Source organism: Equus asinus, chromosome 1, assembly GCF_041296235.1.
Source record: "Equus asinus isolate D_3611 breed Donkey chromosome 1, EquAss-T2T_v2, whole genome shotgun sequence".
Classification (NCBI taxonomy): Eukaryota; Metazoa; Chordata; class Mammalia; order Perissodactyla; family Equidae; genus Equus; species Equus asinus.
In genome coordinates, this window is record NC_091790.1 from 135,351,000 (window position 1) to 135,372,700 (window position 21,701).

The following is a 21,701-nucleotide window of genomic DNA, read 5'->3' on the forward strand; positions in this document are numbered from 1 at the left end:
TTTTTTAAAATTGTGGTATAATTTACATGTAGGAAAATGAACATATCTTAAACATACTAATCAATGAATGTTGATGAATGCATGCACTAGTGTGATCATCACATAAATCAACACAGAATACTACCATCACCCCTGAAAGTTCTCTTGTACTCCTTTTCAGCCAGTCACCTCATCTAACCTGGAAGACACTGTAGTTCTGATTTCTGTCAGTAAAGCTTAGTTTTGTCTTCTTGAATTTCATAGAAATGAAACCACACAATATGTACACTTGTCTGGAATTTTTCACTCAACATAATACTTTTGAGATTCTCCCATGTTACATATGTTAAGAGATTGGACTTTTCTATTGTCAAGTAGTATTCCATTGTTTGTTCCTTTTTTGTCACTATACCAAAAGCTTTCCCAGAAACCTTCCTAGTAAATGTCTACTTGAATCTCATGGGTCATATCTGGTCACATGGCCACTCCTTTCTGCAAAGGAGGCTAGGAAACTACTTGTCTTTCTTGCTTCTGTTATGGGAGATTACAGAGAAGAATCAGGTTAGGAATGGCTTTTGAGTAGCCAAACAACATCCATGAAAATATATTTCTCAATTTTAAATGTTATGATGAAACTTACATTTCATTCTTTTTACTAAAAACTGCTGGTTATCTTATTTACATGTTACTATTTGAAATGTACACTTGCATATTTCAAGGTAAATGTAAGTTGAAATTGGAAAGAAACCAGTACAAAATTTTAAATGGGAATCGTGAAGCTATTTGCTTCACAATTAAGAAAATAATCTTAAATTACAATAAAGAAATTTTTAAAAAAGAAAAACAGGAAAGTAAAGTCATGAAATGTGTAATTGGAATACTAAAAAATTATATTGTCCAAAACAGCACTGTAAAGTATAATAGCCACTAGCTACATGTGGCTGTTTAAATTAAAATTAAATAAAATAAAAATTCAGTCCCTCAGTTGCCCTAGCCACATTTGAAGTGCACAGAGACATGTGGCTAGTGGCTACCATATTAATGCAGATAGAGAGTATTTTTTCAGTCATCGTGGAAAGTTCTATAGGACAGCACTGCTCAAGAAAGAGGGGGAAAAGAACAAATAAGGATCATTCTTCATCATTAGAATAGAATTTTAATTGATGTGGGGAACTATCAAAGAGTGGTGGGTAGTTTCACTACATAAAGATTTAGTTAATATTATTATTATTTTTTTTTAAAGATTTTATTTTTTCCTTTTTCTCCCCAAAGCCCCTCGGTACATAGTTGTATATTCTTCGTTGTGGGTCCTTCTAGTTGTGGCATGTGAGACGCTGCCTCAGCGTGGTCTGATGAGCAGTGCCATGTCCGCGCCCAGGACTCGAACCAACGAAACACTGGGCCGCCTGCAACGGAGCGCGTGAACTTAACCACTGGGCCACGGGGCCAGCCCCCAAGATTTAGTTAATATTAAAGCAAGAGAGGGAGACAGAGAAAGAGAGAGAAAAGTAAAATATTCACTCATTCTTTCAATAAATATTTATTGAGAACGTGCCATGTGCCAGACTTTTGGGGTATAGCAATGAACAAAATAAACAAAGTCAGGGTTTTCAGGGCACTTCTGGCATGAGATGGGGGAGTGACATAAAATAAATGAATGATGTTAGGTAATGACAAGTGCTGTGAAAAAAATAAAGCCAGGCAAGGAATGGAGGTGGACGTTTTTACAGGCTGTTCAGGCTTTCCTGAACACCTTCTCTGCTAAGATGATAATTGTGCAGAGACATGAAGGGGATAAGGAAATGAGTTGTATGGCTATCTGGAGAAAGAACATTCCAGGCAATGGGAATATCAAGTGCAAAGACCCTGAGTCAAGTACATGCTTGGCTTTTTGGAGAAAGACGAAGGAGACCAGTGTGACTTGATCAGAGTGAGTAAGGCGGACAGGGTAGATGAGATAGAGACGAGATCTGGTAGGCCTTATGAGGATTTTGGGTTTTACTCTGAATAATAAGGAATGGCATTAAAGAGTTTTAAGTAGAGGGATGGCATGATGTGACATATTTTACAAGGATCAGTCTGACTACTGTGTGGAGAATATACTATGAGGAGGCAAGGTTAGAAGCAGAAAGACCAGTTAGAACCTTAGCAAAAATCAAGGTGAGAGATGATGGTGGCTTGGAAGTGGGGTGGTATTTGTGGAAGTGGGAACAAGTGGCAGGATTGTGGATATATCTGAACACAATTTACTATTGGACTGAATATGGCTTATGAGAGAAAGAGAAGAAACAAGGGTGACTCCAAGATTATTGGACCAAGGAACTCCGTTTGCTGGGGTAGGGAAAACTATTGGAAGAGCAGGTTTTGGACATATTTTAAAAGTTTGGTTTTGGACATATTTAAGTACGTATTGTGCATTCAAAGAGAGTTGTCAAATAAGTAAGTAGATATATGAAGTTGGAGTTCAAGGGAACTTAAGTAGGCAGTATATAGGTGGTATTTTAAGCAATGGCACTAGGTGAGATCACCAAAGTAGTCAGTGAAGAGAGAGAAAAGATGAGGACCGACCTTGGGCACTGCAGCATTTAGAAGTCAAAGAAAATAAGGAACCAGACCTGAGCATTGGATTTGGTAATATGTTGGCCATAGGTGACCTTGACAAGAACAGTTTGGATAGAGTTTTGAGGATGAAAGCCTGCTCCCCACCTCTAGCCCCAGTGGCACAAAAGGTTTTGGAGAGGAACAACTCTCACCTAAGAGGACTGCAGAGAAAGCAGTGTGCTAGGGGAGAGCAAGTTTCAGCAGATCAAGATGTGAAGGAAAAGATCAGAAAAGAGGTTTCAGATATTTGAGATTTTGCGGACTACACTTGTGAGTTCTAAAAGGCATGTTGGAAAGGTTTGACTTAAGATATGAAAGAGAAACAGAGGGAGGAAGCAAAAGATAGGGTTGTATCAGAACACGTGAAAAGTTCTCTTGAGTTTTAGTTAAAAAAAAAAAAGAAAGTGGAGAATTGAAGCCGTTAGCTGAATGATTCAGTTGTTTGTTCTGCTCAAGTTTTCTAGATTGTTGCATTAATTGTCCTGTTTAGGTTGTATTGTGCTGATATAACTTTCATAAATTACTGAAGATGAAACATATGAGATTAAAGAGAAGGAATCAAAACTATATACACATTCTGTGGATTCATTGTTTCCACTACTTTCTCCTCTCCAGCTCCTAGGGACAGCTACATGCATTAAAACACCTGGAACAGAAATTATCACAAGAAATTTATTGAAAACTAATTCATGTTTTTCTTTAACTGAACAGGTAAGTGGAAGAAAAGCAATCATGAAAAGTGCAGCAACACTGCTAAGAGAGTGTGTGATCTGTTTCCAATTTTATATCTTCGCACCTAAGCCTCTTTTTTTTTTAATGAATCCCTTGGTCAGTTTATGTAGCATTGAACTTTACTGATATGCAAAGCCACATTCCCTGTTGTATAAGACTACAAAAATAATCAGATGTATATATCAGAAACAAGGACAAAGTTTTGTGAAATCATTACTCATACCAATACACGGAGTGTAACATGCTTAAAAAATACATTTATACAAATGAATTGTATATTTTATATTACTAGGTTTTTTTAGAGCTATTCAGGTCATGAGTATCTTATAGTAAAATGGAAATGAAATGTTGATTGGCAACATGCTCAACCAAAGACTTTACAACCAACAAATATCATTCTAAAGAAATACTATTTTTACATATGAGGGTTAGGAACTGGAAATGTTTGATGGTGATCTCCTCTAACAGACGAAATAAATGCCTTCTGAGTTATAAAATGTATTCTATGAATACCACCACCTTTATTAGTTTTTCACTGATAAGGACACGTGTTTTGCCAATCTAATATGTTTGAAATGGTTTCTGAGTATGGTTTTAATTTGCATTTGTCTTATTATGAGCTAGGTCCAGCATTTTTTCACACATTAAAGTACTATTTACATTTCTTTTTCTGTGAACTGTTAATATCTTTTGCCTGTTTTTCAAACGTAGATCACTTAAAGATGAGCTTCCCCATAAGAATAATATTACATAGACATTTCCCAGAATTTAAATTCTACAGCAAAACTATAATTAAACTGGTAAAAAAGAAATGATAATTTCATATCCATTTTGGTACATATTTGGCAAATCATTACTCATAGAATAGACGCTGTCAGTCTGTTTGGACTGCTATAACAGAATACCATAAACTGGGTGGTTTATAAATTTTATTTATAAAAATTTATTTCTCAGAGTACTGGAGGCTTGAAGTCTGAGATCAGGGTGCCAGCTGGGTTCTGGTGAGAACTCTCTAAGGGGTTGCAGACTGCCAATTTCTCACTGTATCCTCACATGGCCAGAAACAGCAAGGGAGCTGCTGAAATCTCTTTTATAATGGCACTAATTCCATTCACAAGGGCTCCACCCTCAAGACCTAATCACCTACAAAAGGCCCTACCTTCTAATACCATCACAACAGAGGTTAAGATTCCCACATGTGAATCTAGGGGGACACAAACATACAGTATATTACACTAGCCTTTTCTCAGACCACCTGCATCACTGTCACACAGGCTGCTTGTTATATATGCAGTTTCCTTGGTCCCTTATGTGCTGCTCACACCTTCTGACCTAGGAAATTTGCATTTCTAATAAACACTCCATGTAATTCATATGCACATTAAAGTTTGAGAACCACTGTAGTAGAAGGTATGAAATCAAGAAATCAACAAGCATAATCTGGAGATTAACAAAATATCGGGGTTTTTTTAAAGCTACTATGGAAATGTTTAAAGATAAAAGTTAAAATCACTCAAGTAAAAGAAAACCAGCAAATTTTACAACTCTAAATCATAATTATCTGTAGACTTTGAGATTCTATATTTTAAAATAGTAGTTTAGGATATTTTCTTTCAAAAAGTGGTACTATGTCATATCTTAGTTTATTCGTCAATATAAATGTCAGAGTCAATTCCTTTGAACACAGCTCTTTCAAACCTTTAGGTAGCCTTCAGTAAATCACTGCTGCAGAGTTCTAAATGGTACTCCAGTCATTGAATTGGAAAAAGAAGTTTATGATGATTATTAGCTAACTTATTCCAAGAGGCTCTCTAGTAAGGTTTTGTATACTGCTACACACACACACACACACACACACACACACACACACACACACACACACACGAGTGTATAAACACATTCAGAATTACCTGACATACCTTCACAATGGTGAGTTCTACTCCTGGTGTCTTGAATAAAGGATTGGGGAATAGAAATTAAGGTGAAAATATATATTAATTCTGAGGATATAGAAAGAGTTCAAATATATTATTTTGCCCATTTTTTAAATGGCATGCAGTTTACGTAAGATTATTTGTTAGGCTCCTTAAAGATGCAAAGAAAAGTTATACTCAGATCATCTTTCGCAATAGAGGTGTTTGTTCAAGGACATATGGGATGTAAGGGAGCCCAGGACATTACCCTCTGAGTTACCAGTTACTCTAGGTACCTCCAGGACTGGCAAGTATAGCAGGCCAGGTCTCATGGAAAATTGGAATGATGCCTAAATTCTGTTAGTTTACAAGGCATCTTACTTTCCAAGAAGGAGAGAATGTAATTAGGTCCATACATCACCATTCAAAATGGAGTGCTGAAATTAGAATTTTATGCCACACTAACTCGCAGAAGGTCAGCCTCCTTTGCGTCCAGTCTTTACAGAGATCCACACATTTGTAGTCCAGGATAAACAAAGCTAGTTTCACTCAAATTCAGCCCAAGCCATAGCAACTCAGGGAAGTTTCCCTAAGAAGGGCACTGTAAGTGTAGTGGGTATTTAGCCTTTCACAGACTCTTGCCTGAAACAGAAGAGACACTGGAAGATTAATGAAATTTCCTTTCATGTTTAAACTAAATATATCTTGAGTCTAAAAACTACATAAACTCTTGATACATCTCTTTTGGAAACTCATTTAGTTTATATTCTATGACTGGTGGTATGAAAATCCTTGGAGATCCCAAGTTAGTATATATTCTATTCAGTAATCAATTGCATTGTCAGGGATTACAGGTTTATAATTCCACTCCTCAATAATAGTAACACCTTAGTTTTCTCTAACACTTCATTAGGTTCATTAGGCCACTTTGAATGAGTAATAGTTCCCTAAGTAATAAATTACCTTTTGAAAGCTAAAACTTTAATCAAAAAATGTCATTTTATTTAATACATTCTGTAAGCGTGTATTTGTTCCTGTTAAACCTGAGCACTGAGTTAGTTTAAAGAAGCAGATTAGCAAAACAATGTAAGTCTTCAATCAGGAGGTCTGGGACTAGGACCAGGTAGGACTTTTCCTACCCACCCATGGAAAGTTGGACAAGTCATTTAACCTCAGATGCCTTTAGTTTCTGCTTCTATGAAATGTGGAAGATTCATTACTATGCATCCTTCTATTTTTTTAATTTATATACCTTTCACCTCTATTAATAAGTAAAATAACCATTTTGGTTTTAGCATTTAATATCTCCTTTTTCTTCAGCTTAATCCTAATTACAAAGGGCAATAGTCAAATTTACAAAATAAGCTCAATTGTATGTCCCGTAAATATTTCTCTTGTGAAGACTATGACATTACGTCAGGATTTCTGGCATTGTGTAAAATGTGATTCAGCAATCAAAGCATGGAGAGCTCAGTGAGGACTGTCTGACTAGAATGGGGAGTGGGCGAGGGGGAGAAGTTGGACTTAGGACTACATAGTCGAACTGGAGCACATTATGGAGGGCTTTAAATGACAGATTTAGGAATTTGAAGTTCGTCTTATGGGCAATAGGAAGTCATTTTATAATGAAACGACTTAGTGAAAGTTACATCTTAGAAAGCTAACCTGTCAGAGTTTTGAGGACTGGAATGTCATGGGGAGGAATGGAGCCAAAATATCCACTTGGAGTCTCTAAATTTTCAAAACATGAGATAATGAGGATCTAGTCTATCCTGTTGGCAGAGGAAAAGGAAAAGCTAGGAGAGATTCAAGAGACTCTAGGAAAGAAAGCATAACGTGACATGTGCCTGATAGACATGATGGGTGAGGCAGAGATGATAAGACGTCTTCAAGATTTCGAGTTGAGAAGACTGGAAGAAGGTCATTAACTGAAATAGAGAAGTTTGGAAGTGTTGCTACTGGAGGGAAGAGCATAGTTTTGGGCAGTGTGCATGGCAAGTGATAGCGGGAAGTGTTCAGAGGAAATGGTGGCTGGCAATGTCTTCTAATTAAGGAAGCAAAGCCATAAAGATGGACAAAATGGTGAAGCAACTGATTAGATAATTACTCTATCTGGTTTAGCAGAAAAGTCATAGATGAAAGTTTTCTCTGAATAATTTTGGTCCAGGATATAATAAGATAATTTTATTACCATAGGATCATGTATCTGGATTATCAGTTATTATTCTAGAGTTGGAAAAACTGTAGGAAGCAATCAGTAAAAGCCTTGTTATTTCAGTTTCACAATAAATATTTTTTAAAAAATTTTATTGAGGTCATAATAGTTTATAACATTGTAAAATTTCGGTTGTACATTATTATGTGTCAGTCATCATATAAATGTACTCCTTTACCCCTTATGCCCACCTGCCAACCCCATTCCCCTCTGGTAACGACCAATCTGTTCTCTTTCTCCATGTGTTAGTTTATCTTCCACATATGACTGAAATCATACAGTGTCTGTCTTTGTCTGTCTGGCTTATTTTGCTTAACATGATACCCTGAGGGTCCATCCATATTGATGCAAATGGAACAATTTTGTATATACACCACATCTTCTTTATCCAATCATCAGTCATGGGCACTTGGGTTGCTTCCACTTCTTGGCTATTGTGAATAATGCTGCAGTGAACATAGGGGTGCATAAGTCTCTTTGAATCATTGATTTCAAGTTCTTTGGATAAATACCAGTTGTGGGATAGCTGGGTTTATGGTGTTTCTATTTTTAATTTTTTGAGAAATATCCATACTGTTGTCCACAGTAGTTGCACTAGTTTCCATTCCCACCAGCAGTGTAAGAGGGTTCCCTTTTCTCTACACCCTCTCCAAAATTTATTTTTTGTCTTGATGATTATAGTCTTTCTAATGGGTGTAAGGTGATATCTTAGTGTAGTTTTGATTTGCAATTCCCTGATGATTAGTGATGTTGAACATCTTTTCATGTGCCTATTGGCCATCTGTATATCTTCTTTGGAAAAATGTCTGTTCATATCCTCTGCCCATTTTTTGATCAGCTTGTTTGTTTTTTGTTGTTGAGTTGTGTAAGTTCTTTATATATTTTGGAGATTAACCCCTTGTCAGATACATGATTTGCAAATATTTTTTCCCGATTGGTGGGTTGTCTTTTCATTTTGTTCATGGTTTCCTTTGCCTTACAGAAGCTCTTTAGTGTGATGAAGTCCCACTTGTTTATTTTTTCTTTTGTTTCCCTTCCCCAAGTAGACATGGTATTCAAAAAGATCCTTCTAAGACCAATGTCAAAGAGTGTACTGCCTATATTTCCTTCTAGGAGTTTTATAGTTTCAGGTCTTACCTTCAAGTATTTGGTCCATTTTGAGTTAATTTTTGTGTATGGCGAAAGCTAATGGTCTACTTTCATTCTTTTGCATGTGGCTGTACAGTTTTCCCAATACCATTTACTGAAGAGACATTGCTTTCTCCATTGTATGTTCTTAGTTCCTTTGTCAAAGATTAGCTGTCCATAGATGTGTGGTTTTATTTGTGGGTTTTCAATTCTGTTCCATTGATCTTTGTGCCTGTTTTTGTACCAGTACCATGCTAATTTGATCACTATAACTTCGTAGTATATTTTGAAGTCAGTGATTGTGATGCCTCCAGGTTTGTTCTTTTTTCTCAGGATTGCTTTACCTATTCAGGGTCTTTTGTTGCCCCATATGAATTTTAGGATTATTTGTTTTATTTCCATGAAGAATGGCATTGGGATTCTCATTGGGATTGCATTGAATCCATAGGTTGCTTTAGCTAGTATGGACATTTTAACTATATTTATTCTTCCAATCCATGTGCATGGAATATCTTTACATTTCTTTATGTCATCATTTATTTCGTTCAATAATGTCTTATAGTTTTTGTTGTATAGGTCTTTCAGCTCCTTGGTTAAATCTATTCCTAGATATTTTATTCTTTTGTTGTAATTGCAAATGGGATTGTAGTCTTTTTTTTGGTGAGAAAGATTGGCCCTGAGCTAACATCTGTTGCCAATCTTCCTCTTTTTTTTTCTTCCCAAAGGCCTCCAGTACATAGTTGTATATCTAGTTATAGGTCTTTCTAATTCTTCTGTGTGGGACACTGCCTCAGCATGGCTTGATGAATGGTGCTAAGTCTGTGCCCAGGATCCAAACTGGTGAACCCTGGGCTACCAAAGCAGAGTGCACAAACTTAACCACTTGCCCATGGGGCCAGCCCTGGGATTGTATTCTTGAGTTCTCTTTCTGTTAGTTCGTTATTAGGGTATAGAAATGCAACTTATTTTTGTAAGTTGATTTTGTACCTTGCAACTTTGCTGTAGTTATTGATTATTTCTAATAGTTTTCTGATGGATCCTTTAGGGTTTTCCATATATACAAAATCACATCTTCTGCAAACAGCAAGAGTTTCACTTCTTCATTGCCTATTTGGATTCCTTTTCTTTCTTTTTTTTGGCTAATTGCCCTGGGAAAAAACTTCCAGTACTATGTTGAATAAGAGTGGGCACCCTTGTCTTTTTGTCTTTTTCCTGTTCTCAGAGGGATGGCTTTCAGTTTGTCCCCATTGACTATGATGTGGGCTGTGGGTTTGTCATATATGACCTTTATTATGTTGAGGTAATTTCTTTCTATACCCATTTTATTGAGAGTTTTTATCATAAATGGCTGTTGGATCTTGTCAAATGCTTTCTCTGCATCTATTGAGATGATCATGTAGTTTTTATTCTTCATTTTGTTAACATGGTGTAGCATATTGATTGCTTTACAGATTTTTTTTAAGGAAGATTAGCCCTGAACTAACGTCTGCCGCCAATCCTCCTCTTTTTGCTGAGGAAAACTGGTCCAGAGTTAACATCCGTGCCCATCTTCCTCTATTTTATATGTGGGACGCCTACCACAGCATGGCTTGCCAAGTGGTGCCATGTCTACATCTGGGATCCGAACCAGTGAACCCTGGGCCGCTGAAGTGGAACATGCACACTTAACCACTGCACCACTGGGCTGGCCCCACTTTATGGATGTTGAACCATCCCTGCATCCTGGTATAAATCTCACTTGATCATGGTGAATGATCCTTTTAATATATTGCTGTATTCGGGTTGCCAATATTTTGTTAAGGATTTTTGCATCTATGTTCATCAGTGATATTAGCCTGTAATTTTCCTTCATGTTGTCCTTGTCTGGCTTTGGGATCATGTGATGTTGATCTCATAAAATGTGTTAGGAAGTGTTTTGTCTTCTTTAACTTTTTGAAATAGTTTGAGAAGGATAGGTATTAAATCTTCTTTGAATGTTTGGTAGAATTCTCCAGAGAAGCCATCTGGTCCTGGACTTTTATTTTTGGGGAGGTTTTTGATTACTGTTTCAGTCTCTTTACTTGTGATTGGTCTATTCAGATTCTCTGTTTCTTCTTGATTAAGTTTTGGAAGGTTGTATGAGTCTGAGAATTTATCCATTTCTTCCAGATTGTTCAATTTGTTGGCATGTAGTTTTTCATAGCATTCTCCTATAATCCCTTGTATTTCTGTAGCATCCATTGTAATTTCTCTTTTTTCACTTCTAATTTTATTTATTTGAGCCTTCTCTCTTTTTTCTTAGTAAGTATGTCTAAGAGCATGTCAATTTTGTTTATCTTCTCAAAGAACCAGCTCTTAGTTTCATTGATTCTTTCTACTTTTTTTTTTTTTAGGAAGATTAGTCCTGAGCTAACATCTGCTGCCAATCCTCCTCTTTTTGCTGAGGAAGGCTGGCACTGAGCTAACATCCATGCCCATCTTCCTCCACTTTATATGTGGGACGCCTGCCACAGAATGGCTTGACAAGAAGTGCCGTGTCCACACCCAGGATCCAAACTAGTGAACCCCAGACCATCGAAGTGGAATGTGCACACTTAACCACTGTGCCGGCCCCCTCTACTGTTTTTTGTTTGTTTGTTTTCAATTTCATTTATTTCTGCTCCAATTTTTACTATTTCCCTCCTCCTGCTGATGTTGGGCTTTGTTTGTTCTTCTTTTTCCAATTCTGTTAGGTGTAGTTTAAGACTGCTTATTTGAGACTTTTCTTGTTTGTTAAGGTGGGCCTTTATTGTTATGAATTTCCCTCTTAGGACTGCTTTTATTGCATCCTATATGAGTTGGTATGCTATATTTTCATTTATCTCCAGATATTTTTTGATTTCTTCAATGATCCATTGGTTATTCAGTAGCATGTTGTTTAGTCTCCACATATTTGTCACTTTCCCAGCTTTTTTCTTGTAACTTATTTCTCATTTCATAGCATTATGGTCAGAAAAGATGCTTGATATGATTTCAATCTTCTTAAATTTATTGAGGCTTGCCTTGTTTCCCAACATGTGGTCTATCCTTGAGAATGTTCCATGTGCACTTGAGAAGAATGTGTAGTCTGCTGTTTTGGGATCGAATGTTCTATATATATATATCCATTAAGTCCATCTGTTCTAGTTTTTTGTTTAATTCCCCTATTTTCTTGTTTACTTTCTGTCTGGATGAGCTATCCATTGATGTAAATGGGGTGTTAAGGTCCCCTACTAATACTGTGTTGTTCTTAATGTCTCCTTTTAGGTGTGTTAATGCTTTATATACTTTGCTGCTCCTGTGTTGGTGCATACATAAGTGTTATATCTTCTTGGTGGAGCGTCCCTTTTTATCATGATATACTGCCCCTCTTTGTCTCTCATTGACTGTTTTATCTTGAAGTCTACTTTGTCTGATATAAGCATGGCAACACCTGGCTTCTTTTGTTTGCCATTAGCTTGGAGTATTATCTTCCATCCCTTCATTCTGAGTCTGTATTTGTCTTTAGAGCTGATGTATGTTTCCTGGAGGCAGCATATTGTTGGATCTTGTTTTTTAATCCATCCCCCCACTCTGTGTCTTTTGATTGGAGAATTCAATCCATTTACATTTAGGGTGATTATTGACATATGAGGGCTTAATGCTGCCTTTTTTTTTTTTTTGAGGAAGATTAGCCCCAAGCTAACATCTGCCAGCAATCCTCCTCAAAATGCTGAGGAACATTGACATCTGTGCCCATATTCCTCCAGTTTATATGTGGGATGCCTGCCACAGCATGGCTTGCTAAGTGGTGCCAAGGTCTGCACCCAGGATCTGAACTGGCGAACCCTGGGCCACTGAAGTGGAGTACACAAACCTAACCACCACGCCACCGGGCCAGGCCCAATGCTGTGATTTTATCACTTGTTTTCCAGTTGTTTTGTATTTCCCTCATTTCTCATCCCATATATTTCAGACTACCAATTCAGTTTGGGAGTTCTCTATGATGTTGTTCTCAGTTTTCTCCTTATATATCATTTTTTTCTCTGTTGTGATTATTTGTTTAGTGGTTACCATGAGGTTTGTATAAAAAATCTCATAGATGAGATAGTCCATTTTCTGATAGCCTATTTCCCTAGTCTAAGCCAATTCCATCTCTTTCCTCTTCCCCATCTAAGTTATTGTTGTCACAACTTATTCCATCTTGTGTTGTGAGTTTGTGGTTAAAATGACAAGATTATAGATATTTTTTATGTTTTCCTCCCCTTTATCTTTAATGTTATAATTAAGTGTTTGCTAACCTGTTCTGATTCAAAGCTGCAACTTTCCAATTTTGTCCATCTATTTATCTCCTTGCTCAAAGCTTTGTAAACCCTTTCTTTTTTTTCCAGGTATGAGAGCCTGCTTGATCATTTCATGTAGAGGGAGTCTTGTGGCAATGAACTCCCTCAGCTTTGGTTTATATGGGGAAGTTTTTATTTCTCCATCACATCTCAAAGATAGTTTTGCTTGATAGTGCTATCTTGGCTAAAAGTTTTTATCTGTCAGAATTTTGAATAGATAATTCCATTCTCTCCTAGACTATAAAGTTTCTGCTGAGAAATCTGCTGAAAGCCTGATAGGGTCCCTTTGTAAGTTATTTTCTTCTGTCTTGCTGCCCATAATATTTTTCTTTGTCATTGATTTTTTCCAGTGTTACTACTATATGCCTTGGAGAAGGAATTTTTACATTGATATAATTAGGAGTTCTATTAGCTTCTTTTACTTGTATTTCCAGCTCCTTCCCCAGGTTTGGAAAGTTCTCAGCTATTATTTCTTTGAAGAAGCTTTCTGCTCCATTCTCCCTGTTTTTTTCCTCTGGAATACCTATAATCCTTATGTTGCATTTCCTAATTGAGTCAGATATTTCTCGGATAATTTCTTCATTTCTTTTTTATCTAATTTCCCTCTCCTCCTCCATCTGAAGCATTTCTATATTTCTGTCCTCCAGATTGCTAATTCTGTCCTCTATAATATCAGGTCTGTTATTCAGGGAGTCTAGATTTTTCTTTATCTCAACTATTGTGTTTTTTCATCTCTAACATTTCTGATTGTTTTTTCTTTATAGTTTCAATCTCTTTTGTGAAGAATTCCCTTGTTCATTAATTCTGTTCCTGATTTCATTGAACTATCTTAATTTTCTTGTAACTCGTTGAGCTTTTTTATGATAGCTATTTTGAATTCTCTGTCATTTCAATTATAAATTTCTGTGCCTTCAGGATTGATTTCTGGGTACCTGTCATTTTCCTCCTGGTCTGGAGTATTAATATATTTCTTTATACTGTTTCATGGCGTGGATTTGTGCCTTTGCATAGTGATAGTATCTGCTCACAAATTCCCCTGGGGGGGTGGTGTCAGGAGCTGTGTATTCTGAGCCTGCCATGATCCCTGAGGCCTGTGCCTGTCCTTTGGCATCTATGCCGATAGGGCCCGTCTGCGACTGCTGGCTTGCTCTCTCACAGCTGCTGCTTTTCTAACATATAGTGGGAACTCTGGCTGACTGGCTGAGCTTGAGTGCCTGGCAGGGAGAGTGGTGCTTTCTTTTGAATGCATGATCCCTGGGGCGTTCTCACTCTGCCCTTGCTATCTGCTCCCCTGGGGTGCTGGCTTGATGAAGACACCTCTGCAATAGCTTTGCCTCCTTTGTGTGGGGCTTTCCCATGGTCTGTGAGGGAACTTGGAAAGAGAAGGTGTTCTGTAAAGAGCTGCCCCTCCCCCTATTTTCTCAGAGCTGTCCATGGTTCTGTGCTCTGGGTCGCTACTTAGGAGGGAGAGGAGATCTCCTTACCTCCTTCTCCTTCATCCTGGAGTTCCAGCACCTCCACCTTCAGACATATGGCTACATGGATCTCTCACATGTCTTTTATGTTGTGTGAATGTCCTCTGTTGGCTTATGAACGTCCTTTTTGTTGTATCTTAGTGGATCGAGTCTAAAGGAAGAGCTCACTCCACCATGATGCTGATCTCATGACCCCAATAAATACTTTTGAAAAATTAGTAAGATGGACACCTGTTTGTAAAGAATCATTGATGAGATAGTTGAGTGAATCTGACTCAGTTTAAACCTGACTAATTTTTAAATGGTTTGTATAACAAAATACAGAATTTACCAGTGGGTGAGATGTCTTAAGGAACTGGATTAAAATTCAAAATGCCTATGTAAATTTTAAAGATTTGTGGACAATGACATGATTGAATTACATATTGATAATTTACTCCAGTAAAAACTCTAGAAAGCCACATGTTAAAGAGAAAACAAAACTAGCTTTGTAAGGCTAAAACAGGTCTGCATTTAAATGAAAATGAGGTTAATAAGTCAATCATGTAGTATTTTCATTAAAATATGTGTGACCCATAAATAGGAATTAAGCACATAGGAAAACACAGGATAATTGTGTTATGGTGAGATATATAGTTCAAACATTTAATGAAAATCACTTGGTTAACTTAAATGCATTATATAGAATTTGGCAAAGGTCCAGAGAATGGTCACTAAAATGATCAAATATATTTACATAGATCATATGAGGAAAGGCTAGAGAAAAATTATTTAATCCACAAGAGAAAAGGCTAAAGACAAACTGTACTGTCTCTCCTCCTGAATTTCGGAAGTGTATTTTGTATTTTGTCCCAAACGATATAGAAGAGAAGAACCATCTTCTTTTTTTTTTTTTTCCACACTGAATCTAAGGAATTCTCTCAATTGCTGCTGCAGCTTTTTTGGGGTCAAGTTCTAGTGATATATACTGGCTATTAAAACAAAATCACAGATACGTTGGACCTGACCAGTTTGTGAAAGATCCAATAATATGGAAATGGCAACCACAATATACTGAGGGGAAGGACAGAGAAAACTTCTCAAGGTATGATTTAACTACAGTTAGAGCAATCTTGTTTGCTGATCACACTAGGTACCCTTCATATACTAGTTTCCTATCTTGCCAATAAGGAACTAGCACTATTTAAATGGAAAATATAACAAGTACCTTTAGAAACCTTGAATTTAATTCCTCTGGGGAAACAAGTGTAGTGCAGTATTCTCACTATTGGGAAGATGACTGAGTTAACACTAAAAGAAGTGTAGATTAATTATGATTTTTAGAGATGTTATAAAAAGAGAATCACTAGAAGTAACTCCAATCAGAAATGACAGATATCATTTCCCTTTTCAACTTTGGTCCATTGGGCTGACTTCCAGGGTCTCTTTGTGAGAAGGATACTGAGGCAGTGTTTGCACTCAGTAGGAAAGAGTTAATGATTGATTTACAATGACTTCCATAGAAGCCTCCAACAACTTTCACCTTGTTAAATTCAACGGTTATTTCTCAGTCCTCATTTCATTTAACTTATTAGTAGCAGTTGCCACCGTCCATCACGCCCCCTTCCTTTACTTTCTTCACCTGGCTACTGGTTCCTGTAACCTAGCCAGTTGCTGTTCTCAGTCTCATTTTCTGATTCCTCTCACCTTCCCTCCCTCTTAGAGTTGGAGTTCTCCAAGACTCAGTCATTGCATCACTTTTCTATCTAAATTTACTCCTTAGAGCAACAAGATCCAATAGAAAAATCATGTGAGCCACAAATGCAAGCCACCTATGTAATTTGAAATTTTCTAGGAGTTACATTAAAAAAAAAAGTAAAAAGAAGCTGGTGAAATTCACATATATTTTATTTAAACCAATATACCCAAAATATTGGCATTTCAACATATAATTAATATAAAAATATTAATGAGACAGTTTAAGTTCTTTTAATACCAACTCTTCAAAACCCAACTTATAGCATATCTCAATTCAGACTAGCCATATTTCACATGCTGAATAGCCATTTGTAGTTAATGGCTGCTTTATGAGACAGGCTGGTCCTAGATGATCTCATTCAATTCCTTAACTTAAAATGCTATCTATATGCTGACTACTCTCAAATTTATATTTCTTGCTTGAACCTCTCTCCTGAACTCCAGACTCAGATATCTAAGGGTCTACTTGATATCACTTCTTGGATGCCTAACATGCATCTCTAGTTTATTATGTTCCAAACTGAACTTTTGGTCTCCTCTGAATTTGCTTTTCCCCATCTCAGTTATAGACAACTCCATCACTTCAGTCGCTCAGGCCAAAAATGTTGACGTCAACCCAGCTCTTCCCTTTCTCTCAAACCTCACATTGAATCTATAATTCATATGGCACTACTGGTTCCATGTTCAAGATATATCCAGAATCTGATCTCACATCATTATCTTCACTATCACTATGATGGTCCAAACTCCCATGATCTCTTGTCTAGATTATCACAATGGCATCCAAAGTGATCCCCCACAGTTCATTCTCCTCATAGCAGTTAGATGTTCTTTAATAAGCCAGATCATATTACTCACCTGCTCAAAATTCTCCAAAGCCTCCCCATCTCACTCAGAGTAAAAGCTAAAGTCCTTACAATGACCTTAAGAACTGTACAGGATCTGGCCTCCTCTTACCTCTCTGGCCTCATCTCCTATTATTCTCCTCTTTGTTCACTCTACTCTAGCCACTCTTACCTTCTGCTTTTCCTTTAACACAACAGTCTTGTTTTTCCCTCAGGGCCTTTAGACTGGCTATACCTTCACTATCCCCATGACTCACTCTCTCATCTCTTTAAGTCTTTGTTCAACTATCATCTTCTCAGGGAACGACTTGAATGAATGAATGACATGACATGACATGAATGAATAGTTGCCATAAGGAGGCATCAGCACCAGTGCCACATGCTTGCCCTTCTAACAGAAGTCAATACATAATTAAGTTTAAACATTTATTGAACACCCATTAAATATAAAACAGACATGTATGACTGGCTACTCTTATTGAAGGGAAGCATTGAAGTAATCTTTTTGTTTTAGAAGGTGTTCTTGAACATTTTTAGTACATACTGAAACAAATAGGTGCCTTCCTTAGTCACTGACAAAGCAGTATCTATTAAAAAACAGGAAGATCTTGTCAGATATTCTAGGGCTTCTTCCTCCTAGGTAATCAGAATGTACAAACATAATCCCTCAATGCAGACAGTATTTGTCACTGCACTGTTAGAACACTTGATTCTAGTCCTTGCTCTATTCTTAGCTAGAAGGGTGACAATACATCTCTTCTCCTTTTATTGTCTCAGTTCTGTTATTCCTATGATAAAGTGTCTAATCTCACGCAGTTCCCAATTCAAGTTAAGATAACAGAACAATACATACTTGGGTGTTACAAGCTGGCACACTTACGTATGCATTGTGGAGCTGGAGGAAAAAAAATTGATTTTTAAATGTAAGAATTTCTAAATCAGGGCTATTTAAAACTAGTCTTCAGTTTGTGGTAGACCTAAGGTCTTTAGTCTTTTTCTTTTTTAATCACATTTTCACTTAATACTACTTCTACGATTGAACTCATAGCTTATTTTAGTTCACACTTGCTAGTTTTTCAGTCCAACCTAGCTCAAAAGAAAGGGGAAACGTGATTAACCTGAGTAATCAACCTGAAACATTAAAATGTGTAGCTTACCCCAGGAATGGATTTGAGTGTAGGAGTGTGGGGAGAAGAAAGGAAGTATGTGAGGGAGAAGATGAAAAAAAGGAGAGTAATGCTCAATTTATTAAAATGGTTCAATTCAATTCAACGTGTTTATGGGTGCAAAGCACTGTGCTAGTCATTTTAGTAATGCCAATTTGAGCAAGACAGTCTCTGCCATCAAGGAGCTGGGAGTATAAGCTGAACTAAGAAGTGCACAAGTTATTAAAATATCATGCAGAGGACATAAAGGAAATACAAGGATAAATAGAACTGATATTAAATGAGGACATTTTCACACGCCAGGGGCAGTTACATATAGTAACACATATGTTAACAATCTTTCCAAAACTTCCGGATGAGCTCAGGGAGGACAGATAACTTGTTCAAAGTCATTCAGGCTAGAAAGTTAGTGCATACTGGCTTTGTCCCCAGCCCAGCTTCCCAGGCCCAGGATCCTTTCAGAGCACCATTGCTAAAGGTAAGCTCCAGGGAGGAGTGGGAGGGGAACAAGTTGACAGAATACTCCCAGCTGCGGTGGAGGGAACAAAGAGATCTGAAAAGCTATTCGAAGGGAGCGTGTGAGATGGGCCTTGAAGGATGAACCAGAGACTGGGCAGGCCAGTGAGGGGAAGAGGGAGAGACTTGCAGGCTAAGGAAATAATAAGAGCAACTGGACGTTTTCCCAATTCCTCGAGTGGAAGAATCAATCTAGGTTGAAAGACTAACGTCCCGTAGGTCCTCATCCACTCCCTGCCTCCGCCCCCACCCCACGCCAATCTTTTCCTTTGGGGCTTTTTAGCGTTCATCAATTGCAACAGATATTTTGGTAATTTGAAAAATCTCACTGTTTTAAAAGCGACCACTGAATCCTTTGCACGGTGGGCGGGGATCCGACGGGGCGCCCGTGGCAGAGACTTTCCCTCCCACCCTCTCAGCCAGGCCGCCACCTAGGAAGCGTTCGTCCCCAGGGAAGGGCGCTCTACCCGCCAGCTTTGCGCCTGTGGAGCAGGCTCCGAGGCCTGCCCGGGGTCGCCCCCGCCGCGGCGCGCAGGGCCGGGCGGAGCCGCAGACGCACCTGCCCGGCGCGGCGGGGCTCGCGGCGCCTGCGCGGACCGACGCCCCCGTCCCCCCCGCCCGCCAACTCGTGCCCCGCCGTGTGTTTACGTGGAGACGAAGATGGCGGCGGCGGCGGTGACGGCGCTGCCCGTGTGGCCGAGGACGGTCAGCCAGTGAGCGCAGAGACTGGTTCCACTCCGCGCAGGGGGAGCGCCGGGCTCGGCCCTGCTCCCTGGGCCGCCGAGCTTGCAGGCTCACCTCCTTCTGAATCGACCTTTCCTTTCTACCCTCGACTCCCTCCCTGTCTTCCCTAGCCTTCTCCGCAGAGGCCATGGAGGACGAGGAGAGACAGAAGAAGCTGGAGGCCGGCAAAGCGAAGGTAAGGGCCGGAGGCTGCGGGCCCGCGGCGGGAGGCGGTGGCTGGGAAGGGGCGGGAGGGGGCCTGGAAGCGGAGACCGCAGCACTCCCGGGCGCTGCCTCGGAGGGAGGAGCCGCAGGGCTGCATTTTCCCGTCGCCCTCCTTTTTCCTTTTCCAGTTGAAAAAGCCTGGTGTTACTATCTAGCAGATGATACTTCCGTGATGATTGGGTGGTGTGGTTCCTTTCTCGTGAATGCCCAAACAAAACCCCTGTTTTATTGTTTTGCTATAAGCTGGTATTTATTGCTTTTAAGTCTCCAACCTTTCACTTATTAAGAGAGTTTTCTGGGTAGTGCAGGCATTGTGCTTTTCAGGGTGGGGATTTGGGGCTTTCCTTTCTTCGGTAGAGGATTTGTACGCTCATCAGCTTGGCTTTCTTAGGTGGCAAGCTGGCACTCTTGGGTGTGTGATTGGCCTGTGACAGCTGCTTCAGCTGTGGCACTGTGGCTTGAGTGTGCCACAAGTGCCAGCTGTGAACTTCGCTTTAGGGGCATTTTTAGAAGTGTGGTTTTGTATGTTTGTGTTCGGAGGTCTTTGTCATGGCATGCGCTTTTGTATTGTGTGGAATGTTGTTCAGTCTGTGAATGGAACCTCTGGGGGCGAAAGCTTCCCTGTTGCCAAGAAACACCTATAGAATTCGTGCTTTTAGTAATTCAATTGTTACATATGTCTCGGTGAGTCTTTATTTTATGTGTGTGTGTATGAAAAAACCTGTAAAGCAAATGATAGGAAATTCTGCATTAGGTATTTTTCACTGGGCTTCATGAAGAATTTGATATAGACGAAATATAAATTAAATAGCATATTTCTTTTAACAATTACATATTTGAGCATATCTTTTGGCTGGCCTCAAAGGCCCCTTCTTCCCTATAATGAAGTTACCTCTTATAGATTATAATCTGTCTTATTAGGGGTGGTTGTTAGCAATCGTACTTAGACAACAATTAAATTATAATATAGTTAACTTTTTTCTGTCTTCCTTTCCTTCCCTTCCCTCCAAATAAACAAACAAACAAATAAGGAGAGCGGGTTCGTGATTTCAGTAATCACTGAAGGGCCATGCTGCAGTGATGCAGTAGTAGATGGTCAACACAAATTTCTTAAATGAGTACGTATGTAAACCAGCTTCAAGTTTATAAAATAGAGCTGGCTTTCCCATAAGCTCCTTTTATCTAAGGTCAAAGCTTAAGTGCTTGTATGTTACCAGGTAGATTATTACTTTAGAATCTATAAATGGAGAGAAGGGGAAATCAAGGCATCTTCAGAGCCCCAAAGTTGCTTGCATTTCTGCAAGCTGAGGGTCTGAGCAAGCTCTGTGAATCCAAGAAAGTGGAGGTAAAGTGCGCCTCCTTCCAAAAGCATTGAAGTTCTAATTAGACGTTTTGTTTGTCTGTTCCCTCAGGATTTTTACTGCCTGCCCCCAGAAACATCTTCTCTAGGTATATGTAAGACAGTCCTACAAAACATAGTTTACTTTGAATAAAAAATTTCATAATAGTTACAGAATTTATTTGAATTGCTTAGATTTGGCAGAAAAGAATCCTAGTGTTTTTTGTCTTTCAAAATTCTGCCTATGGAGTAAAAATCTTTTTCTTTTGACATTCACTTTTATTGTAGAAGATTATCTTTCAGAGTTGAACCCAATTTTTCCAGTCAGAAATAAATCTGTGAGACTTGTAAGGCATGTTTGCTGGAGCATTAGCTATACAATATAAAAACACTGGAAGCAACCTTCAAAGACAATATTAAGAGGATCATTTTCTAAACTATATCATATAAGTGTGATGGAATATTATGCAGCCATTAAAAATATGAAGACTGATAGGAACAGGGAAAATAGAGTGAAAACAGCATCAGCAAAAATAGTGTATACGTTATTTCATTTGTATAAACGTGTGCTTTTAGATTAGGACTTAAAAACTTTGGATTGTAAATGTAAAGTCATTCAGCAAACCTGTGTTGAACTCCTGTTTTACGCCAAGAGTTGGAAATATAGAGATGGTGACAGTCTCTGTTCTCTAGATGCTCACAGTTGAGTGAGAGAGAGAGACACTGAGAGAGGAGGTACAGTAAGATTTTGGGTGAATATTTTCATTTGTTAAAATGTGTTAAATGCT

General features: G+C 38.5%; 1 protein-coding gene across 12 annotated transcripts in view; it reads left to right on the plus strand.

Moving 5' to 3' along the window:
* The first annotated feature begins 19,124 nt into the window (after window positions 1-19,124).
* Window positions 19,125-21,701, plus strand: part of AKAP9 (A-kinase anchoring protein 9) — a 159,885-nt gene continuing 157,308 nt past the window's right edge. For 11 of the 12 annotated variants that reach the window (XR_011502958.1, XR_011502960.1, XM_070508256.1 and 8 more), the window contains exon 1: window positions 19,125-19,545. Coding sequence is in view for 10 of the 12 variants with exons in the window: in XM_070508256.1 (XP_070364357.1) it covers window positions 19,498-19,545 (48 nt within the window). In the remaining 2 variants the exon portion in view is untranslated. The remainder of the gene's footprint in view (window positions 19,546-21,701) is intronic. The other variant, XM_070508280.1, reaches the window with a different exon arrangement.